The sequence below is a fragment of the Poeciliopsis prolifica genome, unplaced genomic scaffold (assembly GCF_027474105.1).
Source record: "Poeciliopsis prolifica strain line A6 unplaced genomic scaffold, Auburn_PproV2 SCAFFOLD004, whole genome shotgun sequence".
Taxonomy (NCBI): Eukaryota; Metazoa; Chordata; class Actinopteri; order Cyprinodontiformes; family Poeciliidae; genus Poeciliopsis; species Poeciliopsis prolifica.
Genome location: NW_026562379.1, coordinates 1,371,505 through 1,390,080, shown reverse-complemented (window position 1 = coordinate 1,390,080; position 18,576 = coordinate 1,371,505). Strand labels below are relative to the sequence as shown.

Sequence of the window (18,576 nt, the reverse complement as noted above, 5' to 3'; positions counted from 1 at the left end):
AAACAATCTCATTGCTTGTGGATCAGAAAGAAAGATATTCTTTAAGTCTCAAGTAAAGATTCACACAGAAATGTAAGTATATTCGCATCAGTTAAAGTTCTGGATTCTTGTTCTGTGATGTCATCAACCCAAATACACACAAAGTAGGTTTGGCACGTTTCCTCTTCAGTGTGGAAATCCATATGACATTTCTCAGCCACGCTTTTTTTTCCCTTTGACATTTATTCGTGGAAAAAGCAAGCAAAGAAAAAGAAGAAGTTGGCAACATTTTTTCTTCCTGATGAACATATGGTTGTGAAAAAGTGTGTCCCTACAAATCTGACTGATCTTCTAAACGTCTAGGAACATTATCCAGTGCATAGATTTTCCTGTGAAGCGACACAATGAAGACAGTTTTGCTATTCGTGGTCATTACTTGATGCATCTTTATATTTTGTGTCTTGTTTCTTTTTGAACTATGTGAATGACAGTGATCAGGAGTAGTTTGTGTACTGCCACTTTAAGGTTGATTTATGTCTTTCCTGTAACTTCCTGCTAAATTGTGTAATTTTGCTAAAAATAATTAAAAAAACAAAAACAAAACAGGGATATATAAGATGGTGGGCCAGTGTGATAACCACTGGAAATAATATAATTGCGCCCCCTGCTGTTTATGTCCTGGTTTATTCATTTCTAATTATCACCCAGGAGACTGGGTATCTTTTTTCCACTGACAAGCTGTCTAAGAAGTAGAACAAGCCAGCCAAGCAGAGCTTTCCTATTTTTTACTCCTGAAATAGTCCAGCTTCAGCTACATAAAATTTCTAGAGATGTTTAAGGCTACCATCTGTTTCACTAAGTCCTCCTTTCAGTTTCACAGCAATCACGTTTTCCAGGCTGACAGTTCCCCCCCCCCCCTTAAACTATGCCTTTCTCTTCACTGTCAGATTTCAATCTACAGTGCAAAGTGGGTGTTGTGCTATGTTTGGAGGTGTGCATAATATTGATTGTTCACCCACAGTCATTAAAGAGACAGCAGAACGTGGCCATGGCACCTCTGGGACTGAGTAGGAGAAAAGAATAGGTCCAAATAAAACCCGTAGAGGATGTTTATGAGATTGAGGAGGAGGAGGAGAAGTAATGTCAGCCTGAGAAGGAAGTGTTTGCACTCTGCCATTGCCAAACCACTTCTAACGAGACGTCGGCTGTCCTATCTCTACAGCTGGTGACACAGCCCATCAGTTGCGTACGTGTGTCAGTGTGTGTGTCAGTGTGCGCGGATGAGAGACGTGGGAATGAGTGACTCGAGTGTTGATGAGCATGTTAAAGTATGGGCTGTGTTCTTCCTGTGTGAGGAAGCATGTGCAGCCCGGGTTTGTGCAGTGCGCTGCGTGGCTCAGATGTGTGTGGGTGGGCTGAGTGGGTGCACAGGGAGACTGAAGATGCACTATCCTGTTTCTCATAAAGTGAACAAGACTGCCTCGGCAGATACAGAGAAATGGAGGTACTCTTCGGTGGGTTAGCCGGCCTTATTGCAATAAGTCGTCTATTATTGAAAACGGCTCCTTGCGCAGTTATTTATACCGCTTGACCTTTTTCCACATCGGTTGCGCCACAACCTTATAATATCAGAAAAGCACAAAGTAGAAAGCAACTGGGAAGGATAGGGATACATGACATTCAAAACTTTTTTTTTCTACGAGTACAAATCTGAAAAGTGTGGCATGCATCTGCACTTACTCACCTATGTCGATATTTTTCCCAAACCACCTGTTCAAACTTCAACATTCATTCTTGTACAAATAGATCAGGATGCTCAATAAAATAGGAGTTTTTCAGGTCTTGACTTTGACTAGGCCATTCTTAGATATGAACATGCTATCCATCATAGTTCTGGATCAATGTGAAATTTATTATATCTTCAATTATAAGACTCCCATCTATCTTCACATAAACTTTTTCTTACTGGTACTCTCAGAAGAGTGCATTCACACATCACGACGCTGCTACCACCATGTTACAACGTGGAGCTGGCGTGTTCCCGCATTGAGTTTGGAATGTAAACCTAAAATGTCCCTTGTCCTTTGGGTTCAGCTCTGACCAGAGACACTTCTGGTGTTGCACCAACACGGCTTTTGGCAAATTGCAAACAGAGCCTCTTATAGGTGTTTTCTGGCCGCCCTTAAAAACAAGTCCATATTTCTGCTGTTCACAGCTGGTAGTTTTCATGATTCCTAAAGTTATCATGACCATCTTGTCCAGTATTTCTTCCATTTTGGGATGGTGGATTGAGTAATTAATTGCTGTTTGAGATGTTCAAATTATGAGTTACTGTTTCATATCCCAAACCTGCTTTCAACAACTGAATATCATGATTCTGATGATTCTGTTTCTTCACAAATATTTCCCAACAATCTTCTGAGGACTTGACAGAACAGCTGTATACATATCAACTCACTTTACTAGTTAAGGAACTTGTGAAGGCCACTCTTGGTCTGCATTTTATTTTGGGGTGTCATAGTAAACAGGTGCTCACTATATATGCCTTGTTACTCTTAAAATTTTCATAGAAAAGAAAAAAATTAAGAAAAAAAAAAGTTTTGCAGCATTTACGCTTTACTTCTTTGTCATGCACCGTTTTGTGCTGCACCTAAAATCTTATTGAACTACATTAAGGTCTGTAGCTGCGATGTGGCAAAATGTGGAAAAGTTAATAATTTTGCAAGCCACTGTTGCTCTCTATGTGAGAAAACATACATCACTGTGTGGAGAAAACATCTGGAGATGTGATTAGCGCATCTGTGCCATTAATCTACGCCGGCTCTGCAACTATGCAAAACATAATTACTATAATAAAGCCGTGTTGTCTAATAAACATTATTGCCACCAAACCTGGGAACTTTTGTCTGCAGCTCGAGAAACACACGTTTGTGTAATAAATTATTCATGAGATTTCTTGCATTAGTGAGCTCCACAGGAGACAAAAAAAATGTTTCAGCTTCAATAAAACATGCTTCCTCTGATTAAATACTCTGCTACTGTCGCAGAGGAGAACGAGCGGCTGAACTTTTAACCATTTAATGGAAGGACGAGATGCAGTTGAACATCAATGGGGCCTGTTTGAAACAAACACATCCTCAAGTTTCACTGTATAGTTAGAATGGATTTATTAGTGTAATGCCACGACTCTACACCAAAGTTCAGGTTCTACTCAGTTAATTTTTGAAGCACAAGGGCTCTGAAAAAACTTACAGCACAACACAGGAACAGAGCATATAGAACTATTACCGCATAAGGTAAAGCTGTACCAAAATGCATCTGGATAAGAGTGTAGATACAGCATGCTTACTGCTCTGGAAGATCAGATTTATAGAAAAATGCTTGTTGTGAAAAGTATCACATGGCCAGAAAGATATAAACAAAAAATAGAACATACATAGCTACTTTTCTTTTGGCGATTTGGATGCTTTAATTGTTTTTGTAAGCAAGTCAGAAAACGGTCAAAATACAAGCACATCAAAAAACAGAAACAAAAAGAAAACCAACAACAACAACAAAAAGAAAACGTGGCAAATCAAAACAAAACAGAAGCCACTGGTCACAAAAAGTGATGTATACACAGGATATATGCACTGATCCATTCAAAAAATAAGCCCTGTTTAGCTTTTGGCAGACATTCATTTTCACATTCACAGATCATCATCTAAAAACTAGCACAGTACCAGAAATTTCACAAGTACATGCAGTGAGTCGCAAATTCTGGGTCAAACATATCCGTACTGATGAGGCCGCCAAAGAAGCAGGGAGGGAGTGTTAAAGTTCACAAATATTTCACATAACACACCCTCGAAACTGTTCATTTTCTAAGCTAACTCATGTTGGGGGAGGGAGGGATATGATTTTGTTGGGGTGGGATTAAAAAGGTAAGCCTGCAAACCAGCTTGTGCCAGCTTGTTCCACACATCTCTCACTACCTCTTCTTGACTCTTCTCCCTCTCATCATCCAGGTCAGGACAACAAGGGTGTCACTGCTCCGGCACAGATGTGTCGTCTCCCTCTACTGACCCCGATCTTCCTGTCTCTAAAAACAGAAATAGGCGAGGCGTAGTCAGGATATGAAGAACCTAGAAAGGACCGTTCCTATATCTATTACCGTCAAGGTTAAAGAGCCTCTCAGACAAAGCGACAAACTGAAGTTGAGAAAAGCTACTGGAAAAAAAAAAAAGTGAGAAAACTTTTGGTTTCAGAATATGTTTATTACTTCTCCAAACTTTTAGTGTATAGTTTATATTGGAGTTATCTGGAGGGTGACAGTTGAAATGACTGATGAGAACGTCTCTTGTAGAAAGGGGGTCTACCCCTGTGGGAGGAGCTCAAGACGCTCAGTTCCCCTCCGACAGGTCCATTAATTCTGCTCGGCCATTTTAGGCTTATACTGTACCTAATGCACCTGCAGCTATAAATACATCTCCTACCTAAAGACACAAAGCATCCAGCAACTGGGTTAGGGAGAATTATTGATGCAGATCCACCATGTTAAACACGCTCACCTGATTAAAAGCCGGCCATACTTGGGAAAAAAATGGGTCATGCATATTTAAAGTTTTAATTCAAGTTCGTGGAGATTGATGGAAATAATTATCTTTGTAATCTGCGTTTCTTTTTTTTGTTGTTTTCATTCTTTTATTTTCTTGCCTGAATGTAGGTCAGTCATGGCCTCACCATATGTAGCTTTGGTTATTCTATGGCCAACGTTTTTTGTGCCTTTCCATCCAACTACGTGTCATTTTGACTTTCAGATAAATGTGAATTATTGGCTCAGATTATTGAGAGAAATTAAGACATTGGCAACATCACCCAGATGTTTTGGGAAGGCAAAAGTCCTATTTTCTACAGGTTACTATATTAATCTAATACAAATTAAGTTTTGTTTTTAGCAAACACTGGAGGATTATTCTATTGGTCACGCACAGACTAACTGCACTTTCAGCCCCATGGTTACAAATGTGACGCAACGTTTGTTAAAGGAAACATTTCCGAACTCAAGGTTCAACATCAATTAGTAATGTTGATAATAATTAATATCCATAAAGCAGTTGTATTAATCTCACAGTTTGTGGCAACTCTTCAAATCTAAAGTCCCAGTAGGCTATGTATCTTATATCACTTGAATTTGCTGTGCTTTTATTTAAATTTTTTAAAATACATTTATTTCTCACTAAATTCTGTATATTAGTTATTATATAACTCACATACAGTGAGTTATATATATATATATATAACATATATATACATATATATACAACTTTATATATAACTATATAAATATATATTTGTGTGAGGGAGTTACCATAAAAATTGACCTAATAATAGTGGAAAAAAAAAACATTTCCTTAGACTTTTGTCACCCACAGAAACATTGGTTTGTAAAGCATAAGCACAGCTTGTTGAGTATTTTCTAATGTAATAATTAAATGTCAATTTTTTTCCCCACCCACTCTCTTACATCAAATAGAGACTAGTAAATAGGTGCGAGATGACAGTACTTGACATTTTCCAAGCAAAAGGAACCTGAATGCCTCTTGCATGTAGAGGCAGATTAATCTGAGCTCTCGAGGAGAAAAAAATGAACCGAGACATTCAGTCATCTGTCGCTATCCCATGGGGTAATTAAATGAGTCACTCAGTTATGTCTTGCATTAATCACACTTGGGTTAAACCATGAGGGACTTTTAAAAGACAGACTGAATTATGTATAGGATTAAATGGCTGTTGTCCTAATGTTTAAGATTGTATTAGTGAATATATTTGGCTTTATCTAAATAAGTAACTTCCCCATCACTTACCTTAAGTTATCTAGTGCAGTTATGACATGATGAGAGCCTCTCTGTCTCTTACCAGATTTACATTCGCTAACCATAATGCCCTCTTTGCAGCATTATGGGACTTAGTCTTACCCCTAGGCTCTACAACACTGACCTGAGCCCCCCTGGCTGCTGTTGAGCACATCCCCAGTGCTGCTCACCTCCTCCCCTTCGGTTTTGTCCTCTGGCTTCATCTTCTTGCGAGTCATGTGGCCGCGGAAGCCAGCCTGGATCTTGGCAGCGGCTCTGTTGGCCTCGGGGTCATCCAGGGGGATGTCCAAGATGTCCTCCTCCTCCTGGGGTCGGCTGCACTCCTCCTGCTACGAGGACAAGCGAGTTTACAGCAGGACTTCATGTGATGGTGTTTTCTCTCAATGTCTTTCCATAAAACACTTGTGGGAGTTTTTCCACCAATAACAGATTGCGAGACCATATTTTGCTAGGTTAACTGTAAATGCTTAACAGTTGTATTTATTTATTTATTTTTTTGCCTGAGGCATGTTCATTTTAGCAGCTGTGCTCAGTGTTCTCAGTCTGTCAACATTCAACTTTTTCCAAGTCTACATTCTGTTTTTGTCAATGAAACACTGCCAGTTCAAATCTACTGATTTCAAAACTTTCTTTTTGTTTTATGTGTTTTTATCTTCAAAGGAAAGAGTTGAATCTTTCATCATGAGAAACTAACATGTGCCCAAGATTTGAAGACTGCAGCTTGAAGTTACTTTACATCATTCCAAACTTGCCAAATTCACACCCAGGCCCCTGTCAAAGAAATAAAAATACACCTTCTCTGCAAAACAAGACTATTCAGCAAAAAAAAACTAAAAAATTGTTGCAGTCCACGACAGCCACTCAGCATCCACTTTCCCAGAGGACAAGCGGAGTGGGCGGGCAGAGAAATTCCTGCTGGTGACAAATTGTCAGTGAAAAATTGCCACGGATATTGATGAGTTATGTAAACACCTATTCAATTTTTGTGGAGACAACAGATTGCGCGTACGTCGTGTTTTGCTCGTGGTAACGAACTGACATTTCCCACTGAAGCAATGCAGCCCACAGATCGGCCCCACTGCCATCCCGCTATCTCAGTGAAGCAGCGCATCATGTCTCCAGTGAAACCCCTTCTAGTGTGGGAGTGTGACCACCCACCTGTTCGGCCAGCATTCATTAGCCTCTCTGTCTGACTGCTCACAGAGCAGCCAGCATCCAGCTCTTTCACAGGAGAACAGAGACATACACTGCCAAACACATCTATTGTGGAAAGTTGGCATGTTTTCTTTCTGTACGACATATTCACTTCTTTTAAGGAATTTAGCTTTGAATAATAATAAGAAGAAGAAGAAGAAGAAAAAAACAGGAAAAAAAAATAACACACCACCTCAAAGGATAAAAACAATTCTAGCTTCTGCATGCAGTTTGGCATTCCCAGTAACAACCCTTGGGCTTCACCTTTGAGTACCAACAGATTCATCCAAACAGCTAAAAAGGTGTTAAAAGTTCATCTGAAGCGTTTACTCACATTGTGACAGTCCATTTCTTTTGCTCTGGTACGACTTCAGTCTTCAAGTGAGCTGATCTAGTTTAACCCGAGTGCCTGAATAAATTCTGACTCGGGCCGGGGAGGACGGTCTTTGAACGGGTCTCTGATACAATACAGATGCCTGACTGGCTCTCACTAGCAGTCGCTGTATGTTCAGTAACAGTCGCTCACGCACAGAGGGAGAGGGAGAGAGGAAGAGAGAAGCAGGGACACACAGACAGAAAGAGAGAGAGAGGGAGAAGGAGAAAGAGAGACCTCCTACAAACATAACAGCATGTGTTTCATCCTTTCGGTCTCATTAGGGTTTCTGACCTACTCTGCTCACTTTACCCTTGTAAATGTCTAACAGATCCACAAAGAACCACATTAAAATGGAAATGACTCATCACACGAGCAAGCGAAATATTTAGTTTGACCATCTTTCTGTGTGTTCTGCTTGGAACCTGTATTATTAAAATTTGACAACTTTCTCCATCACAGTAAGAAATTTCACAATTAAGAAAAAAGGAAAAAAAACAAGTGACCAGTCTGGACACACTATTTAAAGTCCAGATGGCAATGAAACAGTAGATTCTCCCCCCGCCCCTAAAAAACAAAATTCTACTAATAGTGTGAAAACAAAAACTGTGCAAGCATCTTGGAGCGGGACTTTTTTTTTTTTTTTTGCAGGTGTTATAAATTTATTAGAGGCAGAAAGAGCTAACAGTTCTCTCCATCCCTCTGATCCCAGCTGGTACGGCCGCCCACACTCCTCTGCAAGCCTAACAGACAAGACGGGGGGAGAGAGGGAGGACCAGAAAACATCCATTTATCCACGTTATATGTCAAACAGCAACGCAGTGATGCCAATTAGCTGAGCAGTTCATCATGGTAATTGCGGCAAAATGCCTTACAGCTCGAAGCTGAGTTGCTCTGATAATTAATGGATCAATATTTTGAAATTTTAAACACATTTGAATTGGTGGTAACGAATCCCCATGAAGCTAATCTGCTTAATTTGTATTGTAAGTATCAGCATTTTAAATTGAGTTCGTGAAAATATAAGTCATAATAAAAAAATAATACGCCGGTGTCAACACAGCTGTCTTAATGTTGCAAAAGTGGCCTCGTTTTAACTTATGTTAGGATCTACTTTTTTACTCCGTGAGTTAGAAACTGCTCCAAAAGGTACAGCACTGATGCAGAGGGTGCCTAGCAACTATCAGCATCACCATCTCCTATTAAATCCATGACCCTCCCCACGTGGATGGTGAGGGAGTTACCATAGTAACATTCTCGGTACTCCTTCCTACACTCCCTCCCTGTATGTTTGGAGAAGCCTGGTTGGTCCAGACAAACCAGATGGGGTTTTACCTGTGACAGCACTGGAAATGTTTGAGAAATTCCTCAGTCGTCCTTTTGGAGAGATGACAGAGACCAGTTTCACTCTGGGGGGGCGAGGCGTTGATCTAATCCAGACAGCTTTTTTTTTCTTTTACAAGAAAACAGGCATTGATGCAGAGTGATGAAGACCACCAAGTCATTTCTATCGCCATGCCAGAAAAGATGGCATTTGAAGAGATCAGAGAGAAAATGACATCATTCAAAGAATGAAATATTTTGGAGACATTTTCAAACATTTCCCTCCAGACAGAGAGTTGTGTTTCTGTACGGCTTCCTATAAAAGGCCCCAGTTTCTGTCAGAGGTTAACAAACACCAAACATTTATTTATGCCACAATAATTTTGAGCTTTTTAATGATTTATTTAAACGATTCTCTATTTGAGAGTGAATACACAGTATGTACAGGGATTAAATGTGTGGATACACATACAAGATTAAATATATGTGGATACAAATAGAGGATTAAATATATGTGGATACACAGTATATACAGGTTTAAATGGACACAGTATATACAGATTAACACATACAGGGTTAAATGGATTCACAGTATATACAGGATTAAATATATGTGGATACATAAACAGGATTAAACGGATACACAGTACATACAAAATTAAATATATTTGGATACAGGATTAAATATATAATATTGGAGAAAAAGTAAAAAAAGAAAAAAACCACAAAGAAAACCCCAACAACAAACGGCAATTTGTGCCGGAAGGTTGCTAGTCACTGGCAACTAACCGGCATATTCTGCAACTAACCGGCATATTCTGCAACTAACCGGCATATTCTGCAGGTTAGTTAAAATATTTATTTTCCTGGCTCAACGCCCATGAACTTTGAATGAGGTCGAGGTGTGGGGCATTCCAGAATCTTCAGGCCTGCAGATATGTTGAAAATATGGAAACATGTGTTATTTTTATTGCTTTTATTTTTTAGTTAGTTAGTTATCAAAGTGGTAAGAACAAGGAGTTCTTTCTGGCCTGCACATTTTCCTGCTTCACAAAGACTGCTCAACTCCGTTGGAGTGTTGAAGTCCTAGGCTGCAGAATTGATTTTTTTTTTGTGTCATTTTCAAATTTATGACCAATCATGTGTGAAATCGCACTCAAAAAAAAAGTTCCACCCAGAATATGTGTCAAGAACAAGCCGAAAGAACTCCTGAAGGAGCGTTGCAAAAACAGAATTAGTTACACAATTAGGAGGTTTCTATGCAATAAGGGATGCTTGCTGAAATATTATGGAGGGCAATATAATGATCACTTTCAGTTCTACGGAAATTATGGCAGTAAAAGGAAATTGCTTGCAAAAACTGTGCAAACTTTACTGCATAGATGTGAAATGCATCATAACAGAGTGTATAGTTTCGCAAGCAACCAGTATTACCTTATCGCTGATGTTTGCGCCTGCTGTGCTGTTCTCCTAACTCCCAGAAGGCCCTTCCTCTTCCTTAGGGTCAGTAGGTGTCCCATCAGAACTATCAGAAGTCTCCTCATAATCTATATTTTCAAATTCGTGATCCACTAAAGGAGTAAAAATTTCATCTTCTTCTTTAAATGTCACCTGCTTTCCTTCCTTGACACTATCGACAGACTTCTCAGAGACTGCTGGACTTTCCCTGGTTTTCTGAAGAGAAACTTCAGTCTCTGTTGTTCCCCCCCTACTTTGAGTCTCAGTCATTTCCTTCTCTTTTTGAGTCTCAGTCATTTCCTTCTCTTTTTGAGTCTCAGTCATTTCCTTCTCTTTTTGAGTCTCAGTCATTTCCTTCTCTTTTTGAGTCTCAGTCATTTCCTTCTCTTTTTGAGTCTCAGTCATTTCCTTCTCTTTTTGAGTCTCAGTCATTTCCTTCTCTTTTTGAGTCTCAGTCATTCCTTCTCTTTTGAGTCTCAGTCATTTCCTTCTCTTTTTGAGTCTCAGTCATTTCCTTCTCCTTTTGAGTTTCAGTTACTTCCCTCTCACCTTGAGTCTCAGTCATTTCCTTCTCCTTTTGAGTCTCAGTTACTTCCCTCTCACCTTGAGTCTCAGTCATTTCCTTCTCTTTTTGAGTCTCAATTATTTCCCTCTCACCTTGAGTCTCAGTTATTTCCCCTTCACCTTGAGTCTCAGTTATTTCCCCTTCACCTTGAGTCTCAGTTATTTCCCCTTCACCTTGAGTCTCAGTTATTTCCCCTTCACCTTGAGTCTCAGTTATTTCCCCTTCACCTTGAGTCTCGGTTATTTCCCCTTCACCTTGAGTCTCAGTTATTTCCCCCTCACTTTCAGTCTCTGTTATTTCCTTCTCACTTTCAGTCTCTGTTATTTCCTTCTCACTTTCGGTCTCTGTTATGTCCCCCTCACTCTCAGTCTCAGTTATTTCCCCCTCACTTTTAGTCTCAGTTATTTCCTTTTCTTTTCAGTCTCAGTTATTCCCTCTCACCTTGAGTCTCAGTTATTTCCCCCTCACTTTTAGTCTCTATTATTTCCCTCTCACTTTCAGTCTCTGTTATTTCCCTTTCACTTTGAGCTTCATCCTTTGCTTCTTGTTGGATGTCCAGATGGATTTCATACTGATTTGTGGGTAATTCGACAGCATTTTCCTCAAGCTGGGTTGTAGTTTCTGTTTTTTCAGCAGAATATGTGTCTTCTTGACAAATGTCATCTTCTGATGTAGTTTTTGTTTCACCAGGCTCTGAAGCAGAGGTGTCCACATGAAGAGTCAAATGTAGAAGGCTCTGAAGTGGTTCTGATTCTACAGTTTGCTTTTCTTCTGAGCCAACACTTTCCTGCTCTTCAAATGCACCAAATGGTTGAGCTACTTTCTTATATTCCCGGCCCTTCCCCAAGCTGGAAAGATCATATTTGGATAGGTCTCCCTTGCTTACATCTGAAGTTTTATGGGCTGGCAAATCCGGGTCCACCTGAATCAAACTCAGGTGTAGTAGGTTTTCATCTACTTCACTGTCTAGTCCGATAATTTGACTAGGTTCAGCTTTGGTAAGCTCATGATCTTTGTCCATCCTGCTCTGTTCATCTGCTTCTGATGTCTGTTCTGTTTGTTGTACTTCAGTTTCTTCATCCTGTGGGCCTTCAGCCGAATCAGTTATATCTGAAACAGGAAGATGTTCGGTGGAAAGAGCTGTATCTTCAACTGAGCGACTTGGTTCTTCTTCAGTTTGGGATTCGCTTGGTTTTTCTCTGAGAAACAACAACGAAATGGAATATTTTTTTAGAAATACTACAGAATAAAGCAATGCTTAGAATTTATTAAATGCATCTTTCAAACTCAACTGCGACCTGTGTATGTTCTCTGCTGCTTTTAGTCTCAAGTAGTTCTGTTCCGCCATTTCCTCTCAGCCATGACATAGAAAATCTTCTGTTTTTTCTTCTTCTTGTTTGTCTCACTTAAATGTTTTAGGTCATCAAACAAATTTTGATATTGGGTGAAAACAACCTGAGTAAATACTAAATGAAATTTTCCACTTGAAAGAAATCTATCCAATCGAACCCTACCCTGTGTGAAAAGGTGGCCACATGCATGACTCTCTTGTTAAATCATGAATTAGTGGTGATTAACCACATCTTTTGGTTTAATTTCACAAGCCACGTTTACTAAGCACTAAACTACTCATCAAGAAATCACCTGAGTAGAACACGTCAGCAAAATGTGGCCCCAAAAACAACACATTATGGCCTGCTCTAAAACAACAACAAAAAATCAAGAAAACAAAAGTCAACTGAATAAGACCACTGTTTCCCAAACTTGGTTTCTTATGGGAGCACTGCACAAGCTTGTTATTTCTCCATCAACAACTTAAGTCTGGTTTGTTGACGCAGGCAGGCAACCCTCTAACAATACTTCACATGCAGAGTTCACAAGCTTTGAGTTCCAAGGAGTTTGGGCAAAAATAATAATGAAAAAAAAGATAGGTGAAGTGTTTCTGTCCATATTTCACATCATTTATTCTAATTGGATTATCAAATCAGCTGAATTTGCAACAAATGCATTAGAATTGCTCTTAAATCTTTGCTTTGAAATCTTAATATACATAATTGTATTACATCAGAATGAGTTGGACTGATTTTGTTATATTTCAGTATGAAGGGATAATAACAGGACCTACTTGTCTTCAAAAGTGCATTGAGAAAACAGTGGTCGCAAAATGGCCTTGTATTAACTCGCTCAGTTGAGTTGAAAGGTCAGTATAAAAATGTAATAAATGACAAACTGAGTAAGGCTTTTTATTGATGAAAATGTAAACTCCAATGTAATTTCATCAGAGCACATTTCTATCTTTTCCCTCATGCTCTTCCTCTCCCTCTCCTCTTGATCGTGCTTGCTGCACTTAAAGTGACACTCACTTGGAAACGTCGGCTTCCTCTGTTGCTGTTTCCTTTTCAGGACTAACAGTCTAGAAAAAAAAAAAGATAATAGTACAATAACCTGACATAGGCATCAGTTTAGTGAGAAATGTTGAGAGGTGTAACTTCAAAAAGTGTGTACCCCTGCACTCTTGAAAGCATGGTTATTGTAGAACCTGTCTTCCAGCTTGGCAGCCCACTCAGAAGGGTCCATCCCACTTTCTGTGAAGGAAAGAAGGACCTTAATTTCCCTTATTTAATTAAATATGAAGTTTCAATGAAGCACTGCTACTTTATCTTCTCGTGCTCTTATGTTACCTTCTCTTTCTTTCAGAAGTTTGTCAAAATACTGCGCTGCATATGCGGGGATGTTGTCCGGCTGGTCCCGGAGAACCTCTCGGGTCAGTCCCTCCAAGAGGGTCCCGAATCCCCGAGGTACCCTCAGGTGAGTGTTGGAAAAAGGCACCGACATTTTCCCGAGCTACGTGCCTGATTCCACGCTATGAATGACAGCAAGAGGTTTCCGGCTTTTCGCAAGTGAAATGTCACCACTAATCTAGCATCTTTGGTCAACGGACTTCCTGAATATTGTTTACGTTCGCAAGTAAATCTCGCTAATGAACCAGTGAACTGTTTAAATGTAAACCATCTTTCTCAAAAGTCCGTTCTAATACAACGGTTTGTTGTAACACCTGTTACCTGGACGCATTTTAAATCGACCTAAATCGACGTTTAAAGTTAGCTAGCGCCACCACTAGTGCCGGGTCATGTTGATATCTGTTGCTTAGCAACGATTCCAAGTACGGAGACAGACAAGGGTCATGTATGACGCAACACATTCCAGCATAGTTCAATAAAAATCTTTATTTTACACAAAACATGATAACACAGGCAAAGAGAAATACCCATAAACATTTTTTTTTGTATTTTTGATAGACTTAGAGGGAAAAAAAATCATTGTTACATTCATAAAAACATTTATTTAAATAAATGTGTGTAAAAAAATTAAATAATACTGAAGCGTATATTGCAAAAAATGACTTCCACAATTGTATAAGATTAACATAAAATAGCTTTTTATGAAAAATTGATTATTGATTATCCCTGTTTTCTTCTTTTTTTATTGAAAAAGAGAACATGAGTAATTTAAAATGTTTTCAAACAATAGGTTACTGCGGTAGTCCTGAATTTTTTCAAAGAACACCAAAACCTAGCTAAGCTGCTCATAAGGGAGGATCATATCTAGACAAAAACAAGTTGCTTTTTGAATGTTTTCAAGTCTTCTTCTACAAATTAACTTAATTAACTTTAAAAAAATCTCGGTTTGCTTAACTTGGGGCTTTCGAGTTTGAAAGAGTAAATACATATCATAAATATTGTGAACATTTACTATACATAAAACACTGTATTAACAATGTGCTATACATGTGGATTTCATCTGCTGAAACATTTAATGTATTTATATTTGTATTCTATTTACAATGAGTCAGTCGTTCTTACAGTTATTCAGTTATCAGATTGGCACAATTATTACTTTTAGAATCCTGATTTTGAAAAAAAAAATTTTGCTCAATTTCCTTATTCAAGAAGTTTTATTTTAAGTTCTTTATCTGCTGTAGAAAAATAGATTTCCCTTTTTTTTTGTATGCACAAGACTATTTACAACATCTTAACCAGAGAAGACGCATAAGTATCTATTCTCCGTTCTCCCTTCACAGTAAACCTGCACGATAAGCCTCTACTGGGTGCTGAAATAGCTGTGTGTAGGCTAATGTATCCCTGGCACAGAGGTTATGTGAACAAAATGCTTCTTCTACAAAATCCCAAGAAAAGACAACTCAGAATGTATGTGGATTAGCAGAAACATATTATGTTGTGAGTATTTTTGGGGCTTTGTTCAGGATTTATCTTTTAATTGTACAAAACCATCTTTGAAACGATTTTTCTCAAGTCAAATTATTTGTCCCTTTAGAGGGATCCATTTGAAGATAAAAAGAATGCATTAAAATTTAACTGTATCAACTTATACACTTAATGCATGCTGTCCATATGTAGGCCTGCCGTTGTCAGAGTGAAAAGCATCAGCAAAACAAGAAAGCACCTGTGCTTTGTTGTAGATGATTACTCTCTATTTGTGTTTTATCACTTCTGCATTTTAAGCAGCCCTTGATGGAATGGACCTTGCAAAAACAAGCATTAACAGGAGTATTTGAATCACAATTTACACAGTTTAAGTGTAAGTTTATGAAATTGTGATTGGAAAATTTTACCGAGGTACAGTGGATGCTTCCTGGACCACATGGTCCAAAGAAAGGCTGGCTGAAGTGCTTATAGTCAGGCATATGTGATAACCGCATACTCGGAGTTGGTGCTCATCTTGCGGCTGACCTCTCTGGGCTGGGGAACATGCAGCCTGTCAGCTGAACGCGAGGCCTGCAGGTGGCATCTTGGTTCATCGCCCCGCCACTGCACATAAAAAAGAAAATTAACCTTTGTTTCACGATTAAGCATTGAATTTCTACTAAAAATCCTGCAAATACACAATAAAATAAACGGCATATTTAAAAACTTAATAAAGACAATCTACAAGTTTCATTGACTCAAAATATTACAGACTTCTGTTTTGCAGTGTAAAAAAATGTAAAAATTAACCTTGAAAAAACAATTGAAAAACACACAAATACGCTATCTGAGGTGAAATATGTGAAATAAAATATTGCAATAACTTGAATACACAAGTGTGGGAATAATTCAATTGATACTTTGTTAGAAGATTCAGATGTTTTTTGTTGGAAGTCGATGAGCTTACCACATATTGACTTTAACATACCCAATCTAACACAAACTGAAAGTCCACAGGCCTCTTAAGTGAACCCAAATTGTTTCAGGTTTGATTATAGGTAAACCTGTTTCTTATCACTTGTTATATTGTCAAAAGGGTCTTGCTGATTTCCATCTATGCTTGGATTAACTAAAATGGAAAAACAATTCATCTCAAACCCTCTGAATTTTCTTGACGTTTATTTTTGTATAACGGCATAAAGGATGCAAATTTGCAGACAATCAGGAAACTCGTATGTGTTCATAAATTGGCACTCCTTTTATGTTGTTGTTATCCTTTGAGAAATTCTTGTCTCATTTCCTATCAAGCATGAACTACTCATTGACTTAAAATAGTTTTTAATCCACATGTGATCTGGCTTGTTTTTTTTTTTAATCAAAGTTTGGTGTTTATCTAGATGGGCTGACACTGGACAGAGAAGTGCACAAGACAAAGGTATATTTAAAAAGTAATAAAATAAAATAAAATACAGGTTTTTTGGTAAACCCGCCTGCACAATCAAGATGGAGATAGAACGATGGGTGAATTGGTAGGTTTGAGCTTGTCTTGCTTTGTCTCTCACCTCTCCTGTTCCTAAGTAGCCAACCTTAGTGAGCTCGGGTGTACTGACCCCTCGGATGGTGATCATTATGTCCGCATATGGAACCTCTGTGTCCCCCTCATTGTCTGGGTCAAACAGAACAACACAGTTTACTTATAAACATCAGCCGACATGTGGACTATAAGAAAGATGGTTCTGCGTGTTTGTCTTACCAGGCGGAGGAATTCGTAAGGTTATTTTCTCACTTTGTGTCGATAGCGTGCCTGTATGGAAAAGATGGCAAACATTAGTTCAAGAGGTCTTTCTGAATGTTCTTCATTTATCCGATACTCGAAACTCGTATGTCTCTATTTGTCCGATATGTTTTGTGTGTTACCTTTTACTGGTAGGAGGACAGCATTTGGGGATTGTGATGAGCTGGAAAAATGTAAAATAAGGTTGATTAGTAAATTCTAAATCACAGGTTTCACCGTTAATTGCGCAGAAATGTAAACAAGTATGAGCTTAGATGGCTCACCATGATTTGGACACAACCCGCTGCCCTGGAATGAGAGGCATTGCTGTCACACTACATTCAAATCTGTGCATTCATCTAGGATTTACACTTATTTTTTTGCAATAGAATACTACATTGTAATCACCTCTACCCTTCCAGATCGACTTGTTGTGATTTACGCACAAGAAGACGGCCAAAGCTGCAAGAACCATGGCCACTGTGACGGTTACCGCTGCCAAAACCTTCATTACATTAAACTGTCCTGTTGTCATTAAACAGATGTATTAGAATTTATTAAATGTAAAAACAGTTTTTTTTTTCATAATTTAGAATGTTTTTGTTTTTGATACTGCCTCACCTTTGTTTGAAGTCCCTGATTCAGTAGCAAGCGATGCTAAGATAATTAAGATTGTTGTATTAAAACATAAGGATTAATCAAAAACTGTTCAAATAATTGTTGCAAATATGGAATATTTTGTATCAGATATTAGAAAGGCTTCTCACTATTTTCAAGAAGAAGGTTTGGGTTACTTGTCCAGTTTGAGACAGTGTCTTGAGCTACAAATGCAAGAGAAAGGGTGAGTCAGTCCTTGCTTTCTTACACAACTTATGTTATATAAAAACACAAGTTTTTATATTAAAAAAAAAATATATATATATACATAACATTTATTACACATTTATTTACATTTATTTATAGAGCATTGTATACCTTGAAGTCGAAGGAAAACAGTGTGAACTGTTGTTTTTGTGAGTTCAGGGTCTTCCGTGTCTTCTGTGTAGCATCTGTAGTTCTTCTCTGTATCTTGAGTAGAAATGTTTGATAGGCAGATGGACACAGTGCAATAGCTGGCATTACTTTTAGTTGTGTTACAAGGAGAGATATCAGACTCTGTCCTCCAGGAGCCACGGACAAATCCAGACGAGCAGTTGTAGGTGCAGTTCAGCATGAGATTTTGCCCCTGTCTTACCATCTTGTAATCAGTGGGTGCCTTTGCATTTTCAGATATCACACTTCCTGCAAAAAGAGGATAATTTAGCTGCAGTTGAGAAAGAGAAGTTATGTTACCATGAAGATGAAACATTAGGAATAATTGTTTTACCTTTTAGAACCGAAAGGCAGAGTATAATCAAGTAGACTAAGACCTGCATTGCCGCTCCTTTTTTCTTATTTCTTTGTTCCTTATATGCAAACATAAAATACCCTGTGTTCTTGCAGCCTGCTGTTGGTTGCACCTGCACATACCCACATATATGTTTCTCCTCTTCAGTTCGGGTACAGGAAGTGGTGTTCAAAAGGATTCAGGGGTGTGCAAAAATAATGCACAACTTTCCATACATCGCATCTGGCTTCCTGTCAGAAAAGTGCTGTTAAAAAACAGCACTTTTCATGGAACACAATTATGCACTACTGATTTTTTATTTTATTTTATTTTTATATTTTTTTACTGAAGATAAAGTTTTTTTATTTGTGGATTAATACTATGCTCATGCAGTTGACACCAATCTTTTTAAAGGCTTCACAACACATGCTAATGCAGGAAGGCTGAGGGTGTCATTTGCTTTTGTAGCTTTGTGTCTGCTGCA

The 18,576-nt window shown here is 38.5% G+C and overlaps 2 protein-coding genes across 2 annotated transcripts; both read right to left on the bottom strand.

Annotated features, from left to right (window-relative positions):
• Positions 1–3,129: 3,129 nt before the first annotated feature.
• spa17 (sperm autoantigenic protein 17) lies at positions 3,130–13,890 on the bottom strand. Its single transcript, XM_055028070.1, has 6 exons — positions 13,429–13,890; positions 13,253–13,332; positions 13,111–13,160; positions 7,363–7,387; positions 5,959–6,160; positions 3,130–4,060 (listed from the first exon to the last, which is right to left on the bottom strand). The coding sequence occupies exons 1-6, from the start codon at positions 13,580–13,582 to the stop codon at positions 4,005–4,007; spliced, it is 567 nt and encodes a 188-aa protein (XP_054884045.1). The 5' UTR covers positions 13,583–13,890; the 3' UTR covers positions 3,130–4,004.
• A 122-nt stretch (positions 13,891–14,012) lies between these two features.
• Positions 14,013–18,219, bottom strand: LOC129359146 (uncharacterized). The gene is made up of 10 exons (XM_055028563.1): positions 18,093–18,219; positions 17,702–18,007; positions 17,494–17,547; positions 17,348–17,383; positions 17,135–17,251; positions 17,011–17,035; positions 16,870–16,910; positions 16,706–16,756; positions 16,515–16,618; positions 14,013–15,576 (listed from the first exon to the last, which is right to left on the bottom strand). The coding sequence occupies exons 1-10, from the start codon at positions 18,184–18,186 to the stop codon at positions 15,445–15,447; spliced, it is 960 nt and encodes a 319-aa protein (XP_054884538.1). The 5' UTR covers positions 18,187–18,219; the 3' UTR covers positions 14,013–15,444.
• Between the last annotated feature and the right edge of the window lie 357 nt (positions 18,220–18,576).

Bases quoted from the DNA above. Each gene is read 5' to 3' on its own strand.
- LOC129359146 (XM_055028563.1), bottom strand. From the start codon at position 18,186: ATGTTTGCATATAAGGAACAAAGAAATAAGAAAAAAGGAGCGGCAATG. The intron at 16,911-17,010 runs GTGAGCCATCTA...ACATTTTTCCAG, and splicing joins CGGGTTGTGTCCAAATCATG to CTCATCACAATCCCCAAATG. The intron at 16,619-16,705 runs GTAAGACAAACA...TGTTTGACCCAG, and splicing joins CTTACGAATTCCTCCGCCTG to ACAATGAGGGGGACACAGAG.
- spa17 (XM_055028070.1), bottom strand. From the start codon at position 13,582: ATGTCGGTGCCTTTTTCCAACACTCACCTGAGGGTACCTCGGGGATTC. The intron at 7,388-13,110 runs GTGAGTGTCACT...AAGTCGTACCAG, and splicing joins GAGGAAGCCGACGTTTCCAA to AGCAAAAGAAATGGACTGTC. The intron at 4,061-5,958 runs GTCAGTGTTGTA...TTCTGTTTTTAG, and splicing joins CAGCAGCCAGGGGGGCTCAG to AGACAGGAAGATCGGGGTCA.